The sequence below is a fragment of the Procambarus clarkii genome, chromosome 10 (genome assembly GCF_040958095.1).
Source record: "Procambarus clarkii isolate CNS0578487 chromosome 10, FALCON_Pclarkii_2.0, whole genome shotgun sequence".
Lineage (NCBI taxonomy): Eukaryota > Metazoa > Arthropoda > Malacostraca > Decapoda > Cambaridae > Procambarus > Procambarus clarkii.
This window is the reverse complement of record NC_091159.1, coordinates 29,628,414-29,650,516: the sequence shown is the minus strand read 5'-3', so window position 1 is coordinate 29,650,516 and position 22,103 is coordinate 29,628,414. Positions and strand designations below refer to the sequence as shown.

Sequence of the window (22,103 nt, the reverse complement as noted above, 5' to 3'; positions counted from 1 at the left end):
AGTATCCCATCTGAGATTAACTAATGACGGCTATGATCTGGCAGTAAAACTCCTCAAGGATAATTATGCTGATCCAGAAGTAAGAACATCACATTTAGTTCATGAGCTGTTGCATTTACCCCCACCGGAGGCTTCAGCTGATTCACTCCAAGTCTTCAAGCTGGAGGTAGAATCATTGATCAATGCCCTCAGCCTGACAGCAGATACAAACGGGGCTGAGTGGGTCTTGAAAATAATTGTCCAGGAGAAAATACCTAGGGACATATTGAGACAAATGAGTGCTCATTACAATAAAAGCATCTTATCCATGAATGAAATATCTGAAGGTTTAAAGTCAGTAGTTCATCAATTACGAACACATGACAAATTAAAACCACCAAGTAAACCCTCAGAAACCAATAATAGTAAACCACAGAGTACCAAAGGTACTCCAAATCAATCTAGACAATATAATTCAACACCAAAGTGGAACAGTAGCAGTGTGGGCGTATATGCAGTGGGACCCTCCAAGCCTATAGTTACTGTGTCACCCAAGAACGTGACACCAAAGGGTACTGGAAGCTATGGAACATGTTTGTTCTGCGATGAGAAACATTCAATGTACCACTGCTCTAATTTTCCTGATAGTGACGCCCGTGTTGAGCGACTCAAAGATTTGCAACATTGCACGAGGTGCCTCAGGAAACATAACATCAAGGACTGTGAGACCCAATTACACACCTGTAATAGGTGTAACAAAGGTCAGCACCATGCAGCATTGTGCAGAGACACCAAAACAACGTCTCCAAACCCCAAGGTGGAAGATAGCATTCCCACCACAGTACAGTACTGCAAGGTGCAACAAACAAAGTGTCCAATCGGCAAAGTCTAAAGGTAATACGACTTTGCCTACTGCCCAAATTACCATCCAGAATAAGAGGGCCAAGGTCCATACCCGTGGGTTGTTTGACCAAGGGTCCCAGAGAACATATGTCACTAAAAGGTTGGCAGATGAATTACAATTGAAGCCTGTAGCCCAGATGTCATTCAATATCTCAGGGTTTGTAACAGATGCAGGACCTCAAGTCTACCAGGTGGTACAACCATCAGTACGTTTAGGCAGGTACGTCTGTCGAGTACAAGCCATTGTGGTGGACAAAATACCAGTAGACCTACAAGTTCAAGGTCTGAGAGCAACAGCCAAATTCCTGAGAAATAGAGGAATAAAATTGGCAGATAATATTAAGTCTGACCACCTCACCGACTTCGGTCTCCTTGTAGGGACAGACTATTGTCATCGATTCATCGGTAACCCTACTAAATATCAGGGCATAACCATGTTAAACTCTGCAGGAGGTAAATTACTCTCAGGCCCAGTATCAAGCCTGAGGAGACTTGAAGCCTGCAGATAAACAATACCAATAGAAATCTAAATTTGTCAGCTGATTATATTTCTCCAGTAGCATTATACTAAGGAGATTACAGCTGACTATACCAACAGAGGTTGATGTTAGTATCATCATTTAAAGCTGAAGATGAGTTCATGAGGCCTCAGTGGCAAATCAGTGAACAGTAGCCTAAACCAGCTACAAGTCACTGCGACCAATGTCACTGAACCCACTGCAGTCTCAGAACCATACTTTACTTTAATGATGAGCTATTCAATCTTCTGAATCAATTAACTAAATTAAACCCCAATAAATCTGATGACTGATTTGATACATTTATTATTTAATCAAGATGTATTCCATGGGCCTCAGTGTTTATATATCAGTGACCAGTTACCTGAACAAACTTCAAGTTATATCTAATGTCACTGATCTCACTGTAGTCCCTGAATCATACTTGACTGTAGTACTTGATCACATTCAGTCTTCTGGGTTAAATAATATGTAATTAGGCTTGAATATTAGCCTTTCAAGAGTTGACAGGGAAATGAAATCGCTTTAGACTTCTGACCCCTGCAACTCTAGTACGGGACATCCGTCCTGTACAAACAGACGCACAAATGTGTGATTACTAACTACTAACATCAAATTAATCTAATAATTCGAAGGAGGAGTATCGGTGTTCGTCTGTTCTAATAGGACTTCGACCCGTGAGCAGCCCCTGGGGAATTATGTCGGAAAATCCGACAGCATTTAATATATCATACAGACAGATAATAGCTGTATTGTATAAACAAGTTACCCATTGAAAACGTAACCTGTAGTGGAATTACAGTCTATAGAAAACGGGATATCATTACCACATACTATTATAATTTCACCAGCTATTCTGCTGGGAATTATTCTTAAATACATTAGTCTTTGGACTTTACCATCAGAAAACATCTCATATAAATTAACTTAATTATCAATATTAAAGTAGAGTAAATGTGACCCTTCTATCACTTTCTGTCATCTGGACAATGTAAGCCAGGCGTCAGTAGTGAGGGAGGGGCAGCCATTGTTTGTACTAGACCAGAGAGGCTCACGGGAGCAAATACGGCTCCTGTTAATTTTACTTGGACGAAGTGTTATGGAAACCAAAGGTGTACCATCTCCAACATGCTGTCAACAAATTCAAGTTAAGTGTTCTACCGAAACCCATTTATCTTTCATTTATGGCCATTAATGTCAGTGGATATAGGGTGATCCGGTTAGAGCACAAGATAGCCTCATACTAAAGGTAATTAAGCCAGGTCTTCATTGTTCCATGTACAGTGTTTTCTCTGATATACCTGTCATATATAGGATTCTGGCTTTATAGCTAGCGCCCTTTTGACAGGTCAAGACGAGGAAGCATGCTTTGTGCATCAGTTACCAGGGTGATGGAAGCTACCTCAAAGAGGGAAAATGTGGTGCCTACATCCTGGTTATACCTGGTGGACTAAGGCCTGCTGTACAAATAAGATAAGGAACCTCTTCAATGTATGTAGTCTAATACTGTAGTTTGATTGGCTGCATATATATAAATTAAATTAATATAAACCCCCCCCCTAATGTGTAGAGGATCGATTTGTGAGATTATGAGATTATTGCAGAAATACAGTCCACTTATCATTATACAAATTGCTATCGAAGTATATAAATTAATGTAAATATAAATTCATATAAATTAAATAAATATAAATCTCACAGGTCGGTTCCCACAATTCCCAACTCTTAGCAATAAAAACACCCCATGCCAGAACTTCTTTATTTGCTAAACCTAACTCATTTATGTGAATTCGCCTTAATCACGATGGATATAATGCACGCCTCTGCAAGCACTGGGGCCTAAAATCCAAACCTCACGGTTAATATAATGGCCCCTCTACCAGCACTGGGCCCAGAACCCAAGCCTCACGGTTAATTCCATGGCCCCTATGCCAGCACTGGGCCCAGAACCCAAGCCTCACGGTTAACATAATGGCGCCTCTGCCAGCACTGGGCCCAGAGCCCAAGCCTCACGATGGATATAGTGCACGCCTCTGCCAGCACTGCGCCCAGAGTCCAAGCCTCACGATGGATATAGTGGACGCCTCGGCCAACACTGGGCCCAGAAGCCAAACCTCACGATAAATATTATGTGCGCCTCGGCCTGTACTAGTCCCAGAACCTAAACATTATTATGAAAGTAATAATGCAACTGAAATAATTGCTTCTCAGTGTCAGGGATCTTTATTAAAAATATTAAAAACATCTAGCGAATATTTATATGAAGGGAATATATGGATGCACAGCACTGTAAATATGAATGTAAATGTGCTCATTGAAACCATATCAGAAAAGCTCATATAAAATTTATTCCAGTTAACAAATACAGGTTTATAGAGGAAACAAAAACTTTGCATTGTCAAAATATTAGAAATGTCAGGCATAATTTACAAGATAGCATAACAAAATACTCTATCCAGCTAAGTTTGAATATAATAATATTGGTCATATACCCTGAAAATAATTGGGAGTAAACAGGTCTTATTTGGCATGAACCAAAAACTCCCTGTTCAATATTTTCCCATCAAATATACAATAATTCATCAGTGTGCAATATTCGATATTAACTCACCTACAATTAGTATTTGTAAGATTACACCAAAAATACTATTAAAATACCAAGACAAAATAAATGTAACATTTTTCGAATAGGAAATATGAAAATTAAAGCATAGTTCTAATGGTTTGCTTCACAAGAATCACAGCCCTTTAATATAAATATAATGATTTGTTTACACAGCATCTGTAAAGATATCTTTGATAACCATGCAAATAAGTCCCAATATATTTGGTGATGAATGTAACGATATCTAATATTAAACTTTTTTGTAAGTTTGCAGACGAAATTTTTTTACCCTTAAACTGAAAGATAAATTACTATATATCCAATTGACTATAAAAATAGCAAGGCGTTTCAACCTGCTATTGGTATTCATCAATATCCACGAAGGAACAACTTTACAACTTGTTAAGTAATGATGCCCGAGATTCTTTGTCAGAACTGGGGTTCTGGGCCTCCAGTAAGTACAGTACTCCAGTTGACAGTAAAAGTAGCATTGGCTTACAACTTTTTCTCTTAGTCTTCATCAATATCCACAAAGATGGCTTAAGTAATGATGCCATCATTACTTAATCATCCTCCAGGAAGTACTCTGCATTACATCCAGTTGACAGTAAACGAAGCAGTGGCTTGTAACTTTTTCTTTTGATCTTTATCAACATCCATGATGGTGCGGATTGATAACTTGTCAATTATGATGCCAGAGAGACTCTTTAAGAGGTTTGCTTGGGCCTCAATGTCCAAGGTGCAGGTGTTGAAACATGCCCTCCAGATGCCTTTTCTGCAAACAATCATCATTAATGACACATTAGATAATCTCCTAACAATATCCATCACAAACCATTAAGGCTTGCTAAATGCTAATATTTCTTATTTTAAACAAAATATTCAATTATCAAAAGAAGGCACCAAGTTGGGAAGACTATGTAGTACCGTCTGTGTCGCGGAATATTACAAAAAAAAAAAAACACAAAATAGCATTCACGATGTGAATACGAGAACAAAAAAGACATAAAGCGAGCAACATCAAATATATAGGATTTACCAAGGACTAACAAGGAACAAGTAACCCAGAGGGACATTTGGAAAGTAAGACTTACGTCACCTTGAATATCTGGACATTCAGTAAGAAGATGCATGACTATAAAGTGGCAATGCAGTTCAGACAATTAGGAGTAAAGCACCGGTCCATTAAATATCCATGAGCTAACTCTGTGTGGCTAATATGCAGCAGTTAGAGCAGGTTCTCACCGCCAATTTCAGTAGTAAAAGATAGGCCATGGGGGACAGACAACCTTTCAGAATGAGCAGTTTGTTAGCCGAAATACGAGACCATAGACTTTGGCAATGGTTGCGAATTGTGGAATGAATGGCTGGGTAGAAATCTAAATAAGATATCCCTTTCCGGAACCAGCATTACATTCTTAGCAATGATGTCAACAAGTTCATTTAATGTAACACAATATGGCTAGGTACCCAGCAGAATTCAGCTCTCCTAAATTTGCTAAATATAAGAAATGGCCAGTATTGGATTTTGACCATATCAGGATGTAAGGGATAAAAAGATTCCAAAGCCATAAGGGTTCTGAAAGTCAACCATTATGACAAAGGAACGTTAAAAGTAGTTACAAAATTACATAACATTCAAGATGCTACTCTCAGGGAACAGGTGGCACATGTAGGTTTGATGTGGAAAAACATCGAAGTAGTCGAACCTTGTCGGCAGACTAGGGACACGTCTGTGAATAAAGCATGAGTGTGTGAATGAGAAGAAAACTGCTCAAGGAAAAGGAGTTTCGTAACAGTAAGAGTGATATAAGCCCTCCTATGCGGTTCAAGGACATGCAAAATTTCACGTGGGACCCTTCACGGCAGCAAAGAAGGATCCACATGAGGATGGGGGGCGGGGGCATATTGTAAGACTTGTACCAAGAGAGAATTTCAACATATAAGGTCTAAACAGGGGATGCACGAAAGCCAACAAGGCTGAGGCATAGTCCGAATGATGCAAAACCATGAGGCGACAGAAGGTCGAGGGAGAAGCAGAATAAAAGAGGAAGTCATAGTCTAGTTTATACAGAGCAAGAGGATTGTGCATCTATCTGCTTCCCTGGAAGTACGAGGCAAGACTTTTAAGTAAAAGGCTTTAGACCATTCAATATGGAGCTGAGATATATAGGGCAACCAAGACAACCGGGTTTGAAAGATCAACACCAAGAGTTTAAAAATATCCTTATAAAGAAGGAAATGTCCATAGGACACAAGGAGATGAGGAATGAAAACCTTCAGAGTAAAAGTGCTAGCCCTCCTATGTATATAACTAGTCCTCACCAACTAGTCTTAATTGGCGAGAACTTGAAGCCGTGACTCGAAGCTGAGGACGACATGCTATAAATTACAAGTTAGAGTGAGCGCTGGATACAGGAGAAATCGTCACCACCACAGCAGTGTGAGATCTTGGACATAAAGTGCTGAGAATAATCCGGTGGGAAGGTAGGAAGATCATTAAGGGCAACCAGGAAAAAAAAAAGAGTGTTGCTTAAAACAGTACCCCTGGGGACCACCTTCACAATGTTGAAAAGTGTAGTACGAAGTCGCACTCTAATAGTCATTGTCGGGTGCCTAAGCTACTTGACAATAAAAACTAGATTAAATTATAAAGATTATCGCCTGTAGTGTCATTATTTAACATAATTTGAAACATTAAATACACTGTCAGCATGACACTATATATTTATATAGTATGCTTAATAAAAATAACAAACAGGTTTACCTTACCTTCCACCAATACTTTTAATGGCCTTAATTATCCATTCCGTGTTTTCATTGGAGATTTCTTTAAAATTAAGTTCTAGATTTGGGCAGTCAAGTTCTGAGAAAGTTGCTGGGTTGTATCCTTCAGGAATGGCAATGGTGATGCGAACTACCCGGCAGAGTGGAGACAGTTGCTTGGCGATGACCTTCAGGGTTCTGAGCGCCCCAGGCGTTTTCAGTCGAGCACGTATAGTTCTGGAATTATTTGCCTTACAGATCAACTCTTTTCCTTCTTCCTGTTCCCCAAGCTCACCCGTGAAGTTTACTAACATGCCCCACGGGTGTAGGGTACGGAGAAACTTGTCAGACGGCTCAGTACTTCCTGTTTCATCATGATGCCAAAAGTGCAACTCTACTTCAATTTGTTTGTGCTTCCCATATCTCCCTTCTAATTTGGTTGGAAAACTCTCCATAATACTTAGGAATTCTGGGATATCAAAAGGATCGATGGTATTAGGAATGTCAATCTTCAAACTTTTAAGGTTAACTGGACAAGACCCAAGGAGTTTAAGAGCAGGAACAACAGTCTTGTCATTTACTACCCAATGAGATTTAGGTAAAAATCTTTCGACAATGAAATCTGTAACAGTTTCATCACCCTTACTCTCAACATAGAGGTCCCACCAATAGCTGTAACTTTCCGCGGTAAAACCTGCATTATAGATAATATTTAGTACTTGTTTCACAATCATTTTGTCCATTTTTTCATGAGAGGTCAAATGTCCAATAAGAAATAAAAGAACAAAACTAAAGTCTTTCCAGTTACTCACTTGCTGTTCAATATCTCGGACAGTAGTTTTCTTTTCTGTTATGCATTCCGTTAAGAATCTAGAGGCATAATATGCCTGTTGAGGTCTGTTCATAAAAGAAAGCTCTCTCGTAGTAGGTTGTGAATAGTGGTTGGAGTTACATGTTAGATATGGTAGTAGCACGTCAATAAGATCAACATTAAGACCCTTTACGGATTCTCGTATTTCATCTACCATGCTTTCTTGCAGAGTATACATTTTATTCTTGAGAAGCATCCATGCTGACTTTCCTAATAACTTAGGCAATACGTGATACAATATGTCTTTGTCATTTACACTGGTCGTGCCTTTGCGATTTTCCAACTTTTCTGTGCTTTTGTTGAATAAAGCATCATGTAGTTCAGTTCCTGTTTGCACTTTAATCTTACCAGTTCTCCAATGGACCATATAAAGAGCAGCAGTGAGTGGAAGTCTCAGATGACCTAGAATGTTCCTCCCAGCACCTCTATGGTGATAATCAACAAATTTATTCAACAGTGTTCTCTCAATTTTACGATCGCTACACATATGCTTGTAAATAGCTTTAGCCAATCTAATTTGTGAGAGATCATCAAGTTCTGATACTTCAATGGTATGGAAGTTAACATGATTTTTGAACATGAGAGCTGTGGTGGCTCCAAGTGAGTCTGGTCGCGTCGTCAGTATAATGCGTTTGTTGCTAAAATGCTCAAATATTTCATCAACAATGGGAAAGGTATCTCTAGTAGTTTCATCATATCCGTCTATAATAAAAACTACTTCCAGTCCCATCATAAACTGAAGAATTTTCTCTATTTTGAAATCTCTGCAAGTTTTAGGCAACATCTGTTCCTTCATTACATTTTTAAAAAGCCTAGACTTAACTTTGCTGTGTTCAATAAGAAACACTAAATCAAAATTATCGAGATCATCAATTATGCCTGATCTTCCAAGCCAATTTTGCACAAGATTGTAGCAGATAGTCGTCTTTCCTGAACCTTCAACGCCATTTATTATCAAAACTGGAGTTATTACCTCTTCTTCCGCTATCCTCTTGGTAGCTTTCAGCACCTGATTCATGCTAACTTTTGTTTCAGTGCCGCCAATACCCAATGGTGTGTAAATTTCGTTTGTAACCAGTTTAGCAACGACTTCACCTTTAGAACTTTGGTAGCACTGGTCATCTGTCCAGGTGAAAGGATTTGCCACTTGTAACTTCTTGTGGTGATCTGATAGTTCTCTCTGAGCCATAATTAGCTTACGAACTTCCGTGTCACTTGAAAATTTATTAAAAATTTCTTTGTCTAATGACAAACCTTGACTTTGAACCATACTTTGTTCAGACAGTTGTAGCGTTCTTAAAACCTCGTTCAGGCTTTCTTTAAAGTCAGTTCTGAATTCCTGACTAACCTGTGCATAGATATTTCTAATTATCTTCCAAAATTTGTGCAGTTCAGCTCTAAGTTCAGGGTAATTTTGCCCGTAATTTTTGCAAATCCTGTACTTGTAATTTTTTACCAACTTGATTTGGCTCCTGCAATCTGGATCCAACCAGTCAAATGCATTGCCACATATTTCCACAATAACTTTGAATGCAAAATTTACATCCACTGTTTTCCGCGTTCTAATATTGCATGTAAGATATTCACTATATTCAAACTTGTTCTGAGTTCTTTCGGGACTCCAGTGTTTATTCGTAATGCAATAATCGAATACAGACATGTTTCCACTACAAGATTTGATGTACTGCTGAGAATAGAGAACTTTGAGTACATCAGTAATGACCAGCTCTCCAGCCCGTGTCACACAGTTATACAAGACACCAAATACACACTCCATTTTGTTTAATGTAGAGTTGGAAGTTGTTTCACTTAATGACATGAGAGTAGTTTCATATGAATGCATGGGCGTTCTCTCAACTGAAGATATGGACGAGCTCTTATCCGAGGATATGGTGGTTGTCTTATCCGAGGATATGGTGGTTGTCTTATCCGAGGACATGGCAGTTGTCTTATCCGTGGACATGGCAGTTGTCTTATCCATGGACATGGCATTTGTCTTATCCATGGGTATCATATTTGTCTTATCCGTGGACATGGCAGTTGTCTTATCCGTGGACATGGTACGTGTCTTATCCGTGGACATAGTTGTGTTATCCGTGGACATAGTTGTGTTATCCGTGGACATAGTAGTTGTCTTATCCGTGGACATGGTACTTGTCTTATCCGCGGACATTATAGTTGTCTTATCAGAGGACATAGCTGTCCCGTTGAAATGGCTAAGCGACTTCAGAGGCGATTTATTTCCGGATGTATCTTCTGATTTCATTCAAGCAGCCACTGAAAAGAATTGTTAATTACATAACATTACTCTCTTATGATATAACATAAATTTTACACAAACTCTTGAACTATGACAAAAAAATGAAAATATCGATAATTAAAAATACATTTATATAAAAGTTAAAAACTGAAGAAATAAAGAGCCCACCAAAACAAACTTTGCCAGGTTGAACTCTAAATCTGAAATTGTGGCTTTCAGCTCTGACTTTTGACCAAATGTTCAACAAAGCATTTGAATATTTGCGAGCTTTCAGATAGAGCAATGCAGTGTAAACAAAGCCAGGTACAGCAGAAACCTTGCTACCGTCAGTTCCCGACGATCCAAATAATTGGATCGATTGGCAAATAATTGGCAATTAGATTTCATATCGTTTCTACGTGGTATATAGTCACTCTAGCTTAGCGTTTTCTCTTGAAAATTATCTCGTCTAAACACAAGTTTGATTAGCTCTCGGGAACTGCCAAATAACGGAGTCTACCTTTATTTTCTGTTTCTGAGGTAGGCTAGAATGTATTAAAGTTAGGGAAAGAAAAATGTGCTTTTAAGGAACTAAAGAAATTCCAACTTACATTTGTATACGGTTTTCTGATTATTTGGACATAAAGAACCTGTATTTTAACGATTAAAATTAAAAAAAAAGGTAAAGTTTTTTTTGTTGTACATTATTGAAAATATTGCTGGATATGCTACAGAGTGTAGACCAAAATAAACAAAGTTAAATATTCATAAAGGTATCAAGATTAGCCTCATGTGGGAGTGATTTAACTATTTATTTAAGAGGAATTCTTTGCCAGATTTACAATTTGAATCATTCTCTGAGCTGAAGTCACTAACGTTGACCATGTGAGACAGAAAAACATATAGCTCTTTCGTTTCATTGCATATTTTTCTGCAACAGAAGTCTTGCGTCTAATACTGACCCACTGGGTTCCCTATCCAATACAGTTACTTGGGTTATTACATTACTTTAGCCAGCTGTGTTACTTTTGGATTCCAACCTATCCTATAAAAAGTGACAAGTCTCTATAGCTACTATGGATGAAATGTACAACATTGGACTTCTAAAGGGGATAAAAAATTCTGAAACATACTAGCTCTTAAACATATATGTTTTAATTTTATAGTCAATATGCTTATTTATACTCTAAGATTGCATATTTAGGCTTATATGTTCTAGGCCTAAATAAGTTTTTATACTGGCTTTAAAAACTTGGTATACATTTTAATATCATTGGATAGTGGATATTAACAAGATATTAGTGACACAAATGTGTATCAATGACCCTACTCAAATCGGCCTTTAACTTATCAATCAAAAATGGATCTAAATTATACAAACCACTGCTAATGTTCAAATTACATGATTTTGTAATTATGTGTGTATATATATATATATATATATATATATATATATATATATATATATATATATATATATATATATATATATGTCGTACCTAGTAGCCAGAACGCACTTCTCAGCCTACTATGCAAGGCCCGATTTGCCTAATAAGCTAAGTTTTCCTGAATTAATATATTTTCTCTAATTTTTTTCTTATGAAATGATAAAGCTACCCATTTCATTATATATGAGATCAATTTTTTTTATTGGAGTTAAAATTAACGTAGATATATGACCGAACCTAACCAACCCTACCTAACCTAACCTAACCTACCTTTATAGGTTAGGTTGGGTTAGGTAGCCGAAAACGTTAGGTTAGGTTAGGTTAGGTAGGTTAGGTAGTCGAAAAACGATTATTTAATGAAAACTTGGCTTATTAGGCAAATCGGGCCTTGCATAGTAGGCCGAGAAGTGCGTTCTGGCTACTAGGTACGATATATATATATATATATATATATATATATGTCGTACCTAGTAGCCAGAACTCCCTTCTCAGCCTACTATTCAAGGCCCGATTTGCCTAATAAGCCAAGTTTTCCTGAATTAATATATTTACTATATTTTTTTTCTTATGAAATGATAAAGCAACCCTTTTCTCTATGTATGAGGTCAATTTTTTTTATTGGAGTTAAAATTAACGTAGATATATGACCGAACCTAACCAACCCTACCTAACCTAACCTAACCTATATTTATAGGTAAGGTTAGGTTAGGTAGCCAAAAAAAGCTAGGTTAGGTTAGGTTAGGTAGGTTAGGTAGACGAAAAAACATTAATTCATGAAAACTTGGCTTATTAGGCAAATCGGGCTTTGAATAGTAGGCTGAGAAGTGCGTTCTGGCTATTAGGTACGACATATATATATATATATATATATATATATATATATATATATATATATATATATATATATATATATATATATATATATGTCGTACCTAGTAGCCAGAATGCACTTCTCAGCCTACTATGCAAGGCCCGATTTGCCTAATAAGCCGAGTTTTCATGAATTAATTGTTTTTCGACTACCTAACCTACCTAACCTAACCTAACCTAACTTTTTCTGCTACCTAACCTAACCTAACCAATAGAGATAGGTTAGGTTAGGTTAGGTAGGGTTGGTTAGGTTCGGTCATATATCTACGTTAATTTTAACTCCAATTAAAAAAAATTGACCTCATACATAATGAAATGGGTTGCTTTATCATTTCATAAGAAAAAAATTAGAGAAAATATATTAATTCAGAAAAACTTGGCTTATTAGGCAAATCGGGCCTTGCATAGTAGGCCGAGAAGTGCGTTCTGGCTACTAGGTACGACATATATATATATATATATATATATATATATATATCGTACCTAGTAGCCAGAACGCACTTCTCGGCCTACTATGCAAGGCCCGATTTGCCTAATAGGCCGAGTGATTTACTGTATTTTCAATAAATTGTTTCCAGTTGGTATATTTGAAATATTATTTTTATATTATATTAAGAACATAAATTATTGACTTAGTTATGTTAGTTTTGGTTAGATTAAGATAGGTTAGGTTAGGTTAGGTTAGGTAGGGTCGGTTAGGTTCGGTCATATATCTACATTAGTTTTAACTCAAATTAAAAAATATTAACTCATACATAGTGAAATGGATAGCTTTATCTTTACATAAGAAACTTAAAAAAATATATATAAATATATTGGTCCTGGGCGTATTCAAACAGTGCCGTCTTCCCATTCTACTTTCTTTTTTTACTTGCCCACTTCTTGTCTACTAACTTTGTGTGACAAGTAGTGTAGGACTACTTAGTCCACACTACATTATAGTTAATTGTGGGAAACAATGGACCTGCTGGTTCAAATTTGCACTCAACATTATCTGATGGCTCTTGGCTGTTCACCGCTATTCGACTTGTGTATGATACCCTAAGATTGAAATATGATATATGGAATAACAATTTGGGGTCTAGTCTATTACTGGCTAGACCCCAAAGCCGCTTTAAACTGGCTGACCAAGTACTGTACTTATCTACGGCGCTATGCCATGTAATAAATATGCCAGAAATCCTCGCAATGCACCAACACTTTTCTTGTAATAGATAAAAACAATATAGAAGTAATACTGTACAAGACAAAGTGCTAGGCTAATGTAAACTCTAATATGCAATGTAATTCTAATAAATAGAGTAATTGACTTCATATTGTGTCACATGTTATCACTTTTTGTGTATGCTATACCTGTTTTATTGCATTTTTCAATGTATACTTGTTTTATTCCATATTTCAATTTATATATGATTTTTTAAATATTTGTGGGGTTAGTTTTTCCTATACATATTTTCTGTACGTATCTGGGATCTCACTAGTACAGTTGGATTCGTTTTCGACTCACAATTGGGAATACAGGGTATGAATACCGGTTGGGAAAGACCGGTATTGTTCATTAAAACATTTGGCAAGTTTCCTTTTACCTAATGTTCCAGTTCACGTAGCAATAAATTGGTTACCGGAAGTTAAGTCAACTGTTGTAGAGCATCTTGGGGAAGGTCTGTAGTTTGACCTTGAAGGGGGAACTCGATACCAGTCTAACGCATATGCATACACAGGCTGCCTGTCCCTCGACAAAACGAATGGTCGTGTTGCATGTTTAACCGGCATTTGTTGTGACTTTGTACGGCTTCTTTTTAATTTGACGTTTATGTGTGTACATAATGAAATTTTGTATTTTTACTTTAGCGTACATGCTCGTTTCTAGCACAAATGCACTTGTTCCTTCTCTCTCCCCCCCCCCCCTCCCAAGCACACTCTCACCTCATCCGTCCTATGCACAATGAAATCACTATTAAAGTGATACATCAGTGAGAAAATCAGTAGAAGCTTTGAGAATTTGAATAATGGATAGTGGTCTAGGGCGCTAACTTGGGAGTACCAAGTGAGCGGGTTCGAATCCTACTCATGGCTCCCTACTGATTTTCTCATAGTTTCAGTGTTATACATTTGTTTGACACTGATGGGGGTATAATGTAAAGAACCTTGCACATCTTTCCAATGGAGAATATAGTGAACAGTTTTATGAATAACATTAAAAGCTATTGATAGTCATCTTCAAAATCTCAAACCAACTGAATCCTATGCCTTTACTGATGGCTCTAAGCAATTAGGCACTGGTAGAACAGGTTGTGCATGTGCAGTATATAAAGGGAATGAAATGATCATGTCTAGTACACAGAGATTGAACAACTGAGCAAGCACGACACAGACTGAGCTATTGGTTATTTATCTAGCCAGAGTACCTTAAGCTCAATGGTGGTGCTCAATGGTGGTAGAGTGATATTCTGTGACTCTAAAAGTGCTTTGCAATCCCTAAATAACCCATCACAATGTATGTCTAAAGTAGCTTGTAATATTAAATGCAATGGAATTTTTGCCAATGATAATAACTATTGTATAAAATTTGTGTGGATCCTATCCTATGTTAGAGTTGGAAAACATGACTTTGTAGATGGATTGATCAATGAGGCTTGCAGGAAAGAAAACACTGATTGTGACATTGGACTATCTAATGCAATTATTAGAAACATACAAATTAAAGAAATTAATTCAAATTTAGAAGAACTAAGAAATGCCTAAAGACATGAAAGCTGCAGTATTAAAAGCTATGACAACTTTTGTAATAATAATATTAACCGGAGCAGGCAATATGATGTATTCACTGCGACAATTCGCCTTGGCTATAGGCACATCTGGCAGGTTAGTGAGGCTGAGCCACTACCAGAATATTCAGATTGCAAACTCTATGACAAACCTTTAATGCATTCACTACAACACTATATTGTTGAATGTGAAACCGTCAAAGATTTTAGACCCTCCTGGCCTACTGTACCACCAACTGTGTAACTATTTCATTGAATATGGTGTACTTGACGACATCCTAACAATTTATCCAAAATTTGCTTGTCCATTTTAAAGAATGAAGAACAATTTTATATATATTATTTTTCAGTTGCATCTCTTGCGAACCCATCCCTGACCTTGTATGGCAGTGCACAATATAAAGTTGATTTTACATATTCATTCATTAAAACATTGATAGTAACCATGATATATATGTGCTTCAGCCTATGGTTTAGACCTATTGTCTTATATATGACCCTCTGTCCTGTGTGACACTGAATACCAGCATTATCCAATTAAGTCTTATTAGCATAAGACTTAATTGAAATCTTCAAATTAGGCAAAATTGTAATTAAATTTTGTCAATAAAGATGTTAATAATAATAGTAACTGATTTTCTCACCCTTCCTATCCCCCCCCCCGCTCTCTCTTTCTCTCTTTTTTCCCTTCTTGCTATCTTTATCCCAAACTTCATATCTCTTATCTCCTTCACTCTCCCAACTCACTCCTTTTCCTAACCTCTCACTCTCCGCATTCTTCTCTTATCAACTTTTTTTTTATCTCTACGTTTCACCTGTATATTGTATCTCATTTTTTCTGTCCTCTCTTTCATCTCTAGTATTAAAAAGGGGTCAAAGATATTTTATCTCTGGTAACAGTCATCCAATAAGTGTGCAACATCCAAGTAGGTCTGACTAGCTTATTTTCCATCTGACGACAGTAGTGAGAAAGATATCTAATTCAGTCTTAATTTGTTAAGGCAGCCTAGAGAATGAGATTACGGGATAACAAGATTGACAGATTAATTGTGTACAGTCCTGTGACTGATAAAGTAGGTGGGCAATAAGAATGCCATGATGGCTACATAGTATCCAGGTATTAATTACATAGGTAGTAGTTTGAGACATTTATGCAATTAATGAGCAGTATTTGTATTTCGTGCATATTTTTGTTAGAAGAATATATCAAAATGATAAGTATACTTGCTACAATGTGACTGACAAAGATATAGAAAAACCTGTTCTTTTATGAAGAAATTTAGATGTGTTAATTAAAATGATAACAAAGCAAATACTAATTACAACTGATAAAGAAATTCAGTGCAAAACTCTCTGCTAGTCTTAAAATGATAGATATAAAAGTTTTTATAATTGGTAAACACTTTTTATCTTTTAAAATCAGCATTTAAATATTAAACGTCCAGTATATCTCGGTAAACTGCATTATAATTCAAATGTGCATGTTTACGACATCACATAGATTTGCCTTAGATTTAGATTTCTCCTTGACTAGTCTTCAGTTAACATAGAGACTTGTGACAGCCTTGACACGTGTATTAGGACAATATATCAAACGCTTGGTCAATATAATTGTCAGGTACTCGTCCTGGCAGGATTCAGGAGGGTCATAACCCATTGTTGATCTTCATGCTCTTCATATTTTATTTGAGAATTAATATTATATTTGTAATTTGTAAATATAAATATAAATATAAATATACAATTTAATAGATTGCATAATCGCTATATGCAGAATAGACATTTAGAGGACCTATTAAACAGTATATGCCGCTTTTGATGGAGGATGCAAGTTAGTTTGATGAAAGAAGCAAGTTAATGTGATACAAAAATACAGTAAAAATATTTAAGAACTTTTTCTGACCATACGATCATATGGTACAAGAGTCTGAGCCTGTAAATGTTAATTAGCAAATGAGAAGTTAATACTCGGTTGATAAGTACAAAAGATAATAGTGATCTTTATGGTCTTCTTTCAAGAAACATCGGCCAGCATGGAGAAAGTTTTTCTTCAGTTACATTCTTAGCATCCGAACCTCAAATTTCATTGCAAATATGTTTATCTACTTATTCCATTATGAGAGCAAAGAGTTTAATGGCCTGATATTTTTGTTTTCTTTGAAGACCGCTATGAAGAAGGGCATGACACCTCCAAGATCTTCCCGGCGTCTTAAGGGTCTTGCACCTGCCGACAGACGCCAGCCATCGTGGCGGCTCTTAATGTCTCTACATAACTCACTCAGGCCATGATAATTCACCGCTAACTCGGCACTAGCACCTTGGAAACCCACTACACCACAACACACAGCCTGATATAGGCCTATATAGTTCATTAGGTACATAATAAGAGCGAGAAGATAGAGAGAGAGAGACAACTTACTTGCTGTGTGGAGCCCGTCGCCGGCCGCCGCTTGACCACAGTTGCCAGCTCCTCGTCCCACCTTCACCTTCCAGAACTCTCTCCTTCTCTAACCTCTACTTCCATTTTTTCAATAATATTCAAATTATACGAGCTGAAGAAAACTTGCTCATTTATTAATTAATTTCATTACCTATTTTTCATAAATATGTGGTTCATAAAATATTTGTAATGTTCAATTTAATTCAGAAGAGATAGGTTTGTTTATAAGGTGTTTGACACTTCAAAATTATCACAAACGTTTAAATATTTTAATGTAATAGCCTGCCTCTTTTCCAAAGACTTTGAAGGAAAGCATTTAAACGAGTTTTAAGCAAACCATTCACTATATAGTATGGTACATCACTTTTAAAAATCTTGTACATTAACTGCAAATCATTTAATAAATTTCCATTGGAGATGAACCCCTTCAAGGTATTTTTTGCAATTTAACTTTTTCATCATATTTAAATCACACTACTAATCAAAAAGTAAATTTAAATGATAGTTTAGAGTTATTAATTTTGTTATTTTTTGGGGGGGGGGCTTCATATAAAATGTGTATATGGCAATACTGCCCACCAATCCACAAGCGTCTGAGCATCTAATAAATATTATTTTAAAGTAATATTTTTTTTTATCTAACTTGAAGACTTGATTTCACTTCGCTATAGTTTACTTTATATTAAGTCTGGAAACGGTTACAGTATATACATAACTTCTATTCAGATTTTCATAATTTTAGCAACACAAGTTTTTATTTTGATTCTCCTCTCCCACTGTTATTTCCCGCCAAGACACGCTCCTAATTTGTTTAGGCCTACAACAACCAATTAGAGAAAACAATAAGGACCCCTCAGCGTTCATGGAAAACTATATAAATTAGTAATGAAAGTTTCCCACCCCCGACCATGTGACATTAGGAAATAGGCTGCAATGTTGTGATTTAACTTTCACATTATTTTCAAATATCTATGAATACACGTATAACCAATTATTTTCCAATATTTGATATTTATATTATGAAAATTTTTAAATTTGCATATATAAAAAGTTGTTGTTCATTAGCATATAATTTGAAAAATTTCTTCAAAATTATTTTGATTTCCGGCGGCTCTTATACACCGTTTGACTCTCACCGTAAACTTACACTACTGCCTCTCACCTGAACCACCATTTCCCACACTACCTCCTGTCGCCTAAACCACTATTGGCCACACTACTGCCCCTCACCTAAACCACCATAGCCCACACTACTGCCCTCACCTAAACCACCATAGCCCACACTACTGCCCCTCACCTAAACCACCATAGCCCACACTACTGCCTCTCACCTAAACCCCCATAGCCCACACTACTGCCTCTCACCTAAACCCCCATAGCCCATACTACTGCCCCTCACCTAAACCACCATAGCCCATACTACTGCCTCTCACCTAAACCCCCATAGCCCACACTACTGCCCCTCACCTAAACCCCCATAGCCCATACTACTGCCCCTCACCTAAACCACCATAGCCCACACTACTGCCCCCTCACCTAAACCCCCATAGCCCATACTACTGCCCCTCACCTAAACCACCATAGCCCACACTACTGCCCCCTCACCTAAACCACCATAGCCCACACTACTGCCCCTCACCTAAACCCCCATAGCCCATACTACTGCCCCTCACCTAAACCACCATAGCCCACACTACTGCCCCTCACCTAAACCCCCATAGCCCATACTACTGCCCCTCACCTAAACCACCATAGCCCACACTACTGCCTCTCACCTAAACCACCATAGACCACACTACTGCCCCTCACCTAAACCACCATAGCCCACACTACTGCCCATCACCTAAACCCCCATAGCCCACACTACTGCCCATCACCTAAACCCCCATAGCCCACACTACTGTCCCTCACCTAAACCCCCATAGCCCATACTACTGCCTCTCACCTAAACCACCATAGCCCACACTACTGCCTCTCACCTAAACCACCATAGCCCACACTACTGCCCCTCACCTAAACCCCCATAGCCCACACTACTGCCTTTCACCTAAATCACCATAGCCCACACTACTGCCCCTCACCTAAACCCCCATAGCCCACACTACTGCCTTTCACCTAAATCACCATAGCCCAAACTACTGTCCCTCACCTAAACCACCATAGCCCACACTACTGCCTCTCACCTAAACCACCATAGCCCACACTACTGCCTCTCACCTAAACCACAATTGCTCACACTACTGCCCCTCACCTAAACCTCCATAGCCCACACTACTGCCTTTCACCTAAACTTCCATAGCCCACACTACTGCCTCTCACCTAAACCACCATAGCCCACACTACTGCCCCTCATCTAAACCCCCATAGCCCACACTACTGCCCCTCACCTAAACTTCCATAGCCCACACTACTGCCTCTCACCTAAACCACCATTGCCCAAACTACTGCCCCTCACCTAAACCACCATAGCCCACACTACTGCCCCTCACCTAAACCCCCATAGCCCACACTACTGTCCCTCACCTAAACCACCATAGCCCACACTACTGCCTCTCACCTAAACCACCATAGCCAACACTACTGCCTCTCACCTAAACCACAATTGCTCACACTACAGCCCCTCACCTAAACCTCCATAGCCCACACTACTGCCTCTCACCTAAACCCCCATAGCCCACACTACTGCCTTTCACCTAAATCACCATAGCACACACTACTGCCTTTCACCTAAACCACCATAGCCCACACTACGCCTCTCACCTAAACCACAATTGCTCACACTACTGCCCCTTAAATAAACCACCATTGCCCCACATTACTGCCTCTCACCTAAACCACCATAGCCCACACTACGCCTCTCACCTAAACCACAATTGCTCACACTACTGCCCCTTAAATAAACCACCATTGCCCCACATTACTGCCTCTCACCTAAACCACCATAGCCCACACTACGCCTCTCACCTAAACCACAATTGCTCACACTACTGCCCCTTAAATAAACCACCATTGCCCCACATTACTGCCTCTCACCTAAACCACCATAGCCCACACTTCTGTTCACACCATATTCCTCTTAACACACTCTACTGTCACTCACCTAAACCATTATAACTCACACTACAGCCCCACATAAACCACCATAACGCTCACTACAACACCTGAAGTGGACATCAATCAGCCAAGCAGATGAAAGCAACCATGTGTGCTCAGTTGAATGTTTACATAATTTACAATTTAAACGCTACAATGACATTACTTATAATTCAAATTCAAATATAACCGAGCAAAAGATAATATAACCGGCTATGATGGCAAATAAGCTTGCATTGTAATTAAGTCTAAAGTAATTTGCAAATAAATGGTAGTGAACTAGATCTTTTTTTAGTATAATGAAGCTGTCTATTTCATCACATGTGCCGAAAATTGCAAAATAATTGTTTCTACGTATACATCCAACAACTCTTACAGGACGGTATATCGTCCAGTTCACCGACTTCTTGTCGGTGGCAAGAACACCGACTTCTTGCAGGTCGGTGTTCAATCCCCCGACCGCCCATGTGTTTGGCACCATTCCTTCCCTCTGTCCTATCTCAACTCCTTATTCTTACATTCATTCCAAGTGCTATATAGTCGTAATGGCTTAGCACTTTCTCTCTTGGTGTTTGCCTTAACTTACGTACATCCATGTGATAACAGGCCATCTCCCTAAAATGAATGTAGAGCAAATATTTTGTTGAACTTACAAAAATGGAACATTGGACACCTAAACAAATTAACGTGCAATTTAATTAAGAATGATTAATTTAAGATTCATTAAGGTTCACGTTAAATTTAATTAAGATCTATTGTTAACTTTGTAGAGGGAACGGAGAAACTATCCAAAACCAAATGTAAGCATATATTAACTTTATTAGGACTAAGATAGCATATATTAGGCCTAAGACTGCCTAAGCCTTAGGTTATGATAGCTTTCTCAGGGTCGAACAGTACTTTTTTGTACGTTTGACCAAATAGTTGCTATATGCACTGTCATTTTAGGAGGATAGAATGGATCCTATCCTCCTAAAAATGATAGTTATGAAATCGTTGGATATCAGTATCATCTGAAAATAATTTAAAACTTAGATCACCAAAACGCAGCCTAGTTTCCTAAACCCACATGATGAGCTCAAATAATGGAAACCAGGAAACAAATGCTCACTACTCATTTATAAATTCCTCATTGAAACCTCAGGGTCTATAATATTTCCATAACTGAATGTGGTAGGCCTATACTAACTGCAAAGGTGTTTTGGCGGGACATAACAGGGACTGTCATTGAAATATGAACATGTCAACAAGAGCACCTGCTTACAACAATTCCCTAAATAATATAGTTAAATACACCATAGAGACATGAGTAAGTCTATAAAGCTTGTTAAAAATATCATTTAAAAATAATAATATATGCAGACGTTAGTAAATTGACAGTATTGCCATATCTACAATTTATAGGGTTCGAAATAATAAAAATTAGAGTTTAAGCATTATTTTTATTAAATTAGGCGACAATGTCACTTTTAAGTTATAAATAATATGTCAAATATGTCATAAATAAATGTTAGTAAATTATTTGTCAGTATTGGCGTATGAAATTTTAATGGCAAAATAATTAAATACTAAAATGGCGTTACAATTAATGTTGTTAATATTA

General features: G+C 37.7%; 1 protein-coding gene across 1 annotated transcript; it reads right to left on the bottom strand.

Annotated features, from left to right (window-relative positions):
- Positions 1–3,728: 3,728 nt before the first annotated feature.
- Positions 3,729–17,534, bottom strand: LOC123745819 (uncharacterized). The gene is made up of 3 exons (XM_045726840.2): positions 17,387–17,534; positions 6,778–9,919; positions 3,729–4,780 (listed from the first exon to the last, which is right to left on the bottom strand). Exons 2-3 carry the CDS (start codon positions 9,906–9,908, stop codon positions 4,597–4,599), a joined length of 3,315 nt encoding a protein of 1,104 aa, XP_045582796.2. The 5' UTR covers positions 9,909–9,919; positions 17,387–17,534; the 3' UTR covers positions 3,729–4,596.
- Positions 17,535–22,103: the final 4,569 nt, after the last annotated feature.

Coding starts and splice junctions, on each gene's coding strand:
- LOC123745819 (XM_045726840.2), bottom strand. CDS start 9,908: ATGAAATCAGAAGATACATCCGGAAATAAATCGCCTCTGAAGTCGCTT. Junction 4,781..6,777: donor ATTAAAAGTATTGGTGGAAG/GTAAGGTAAACC, acceptor GATTGTTTGCAG/AAAAGGCATCTGGAGGGCAT.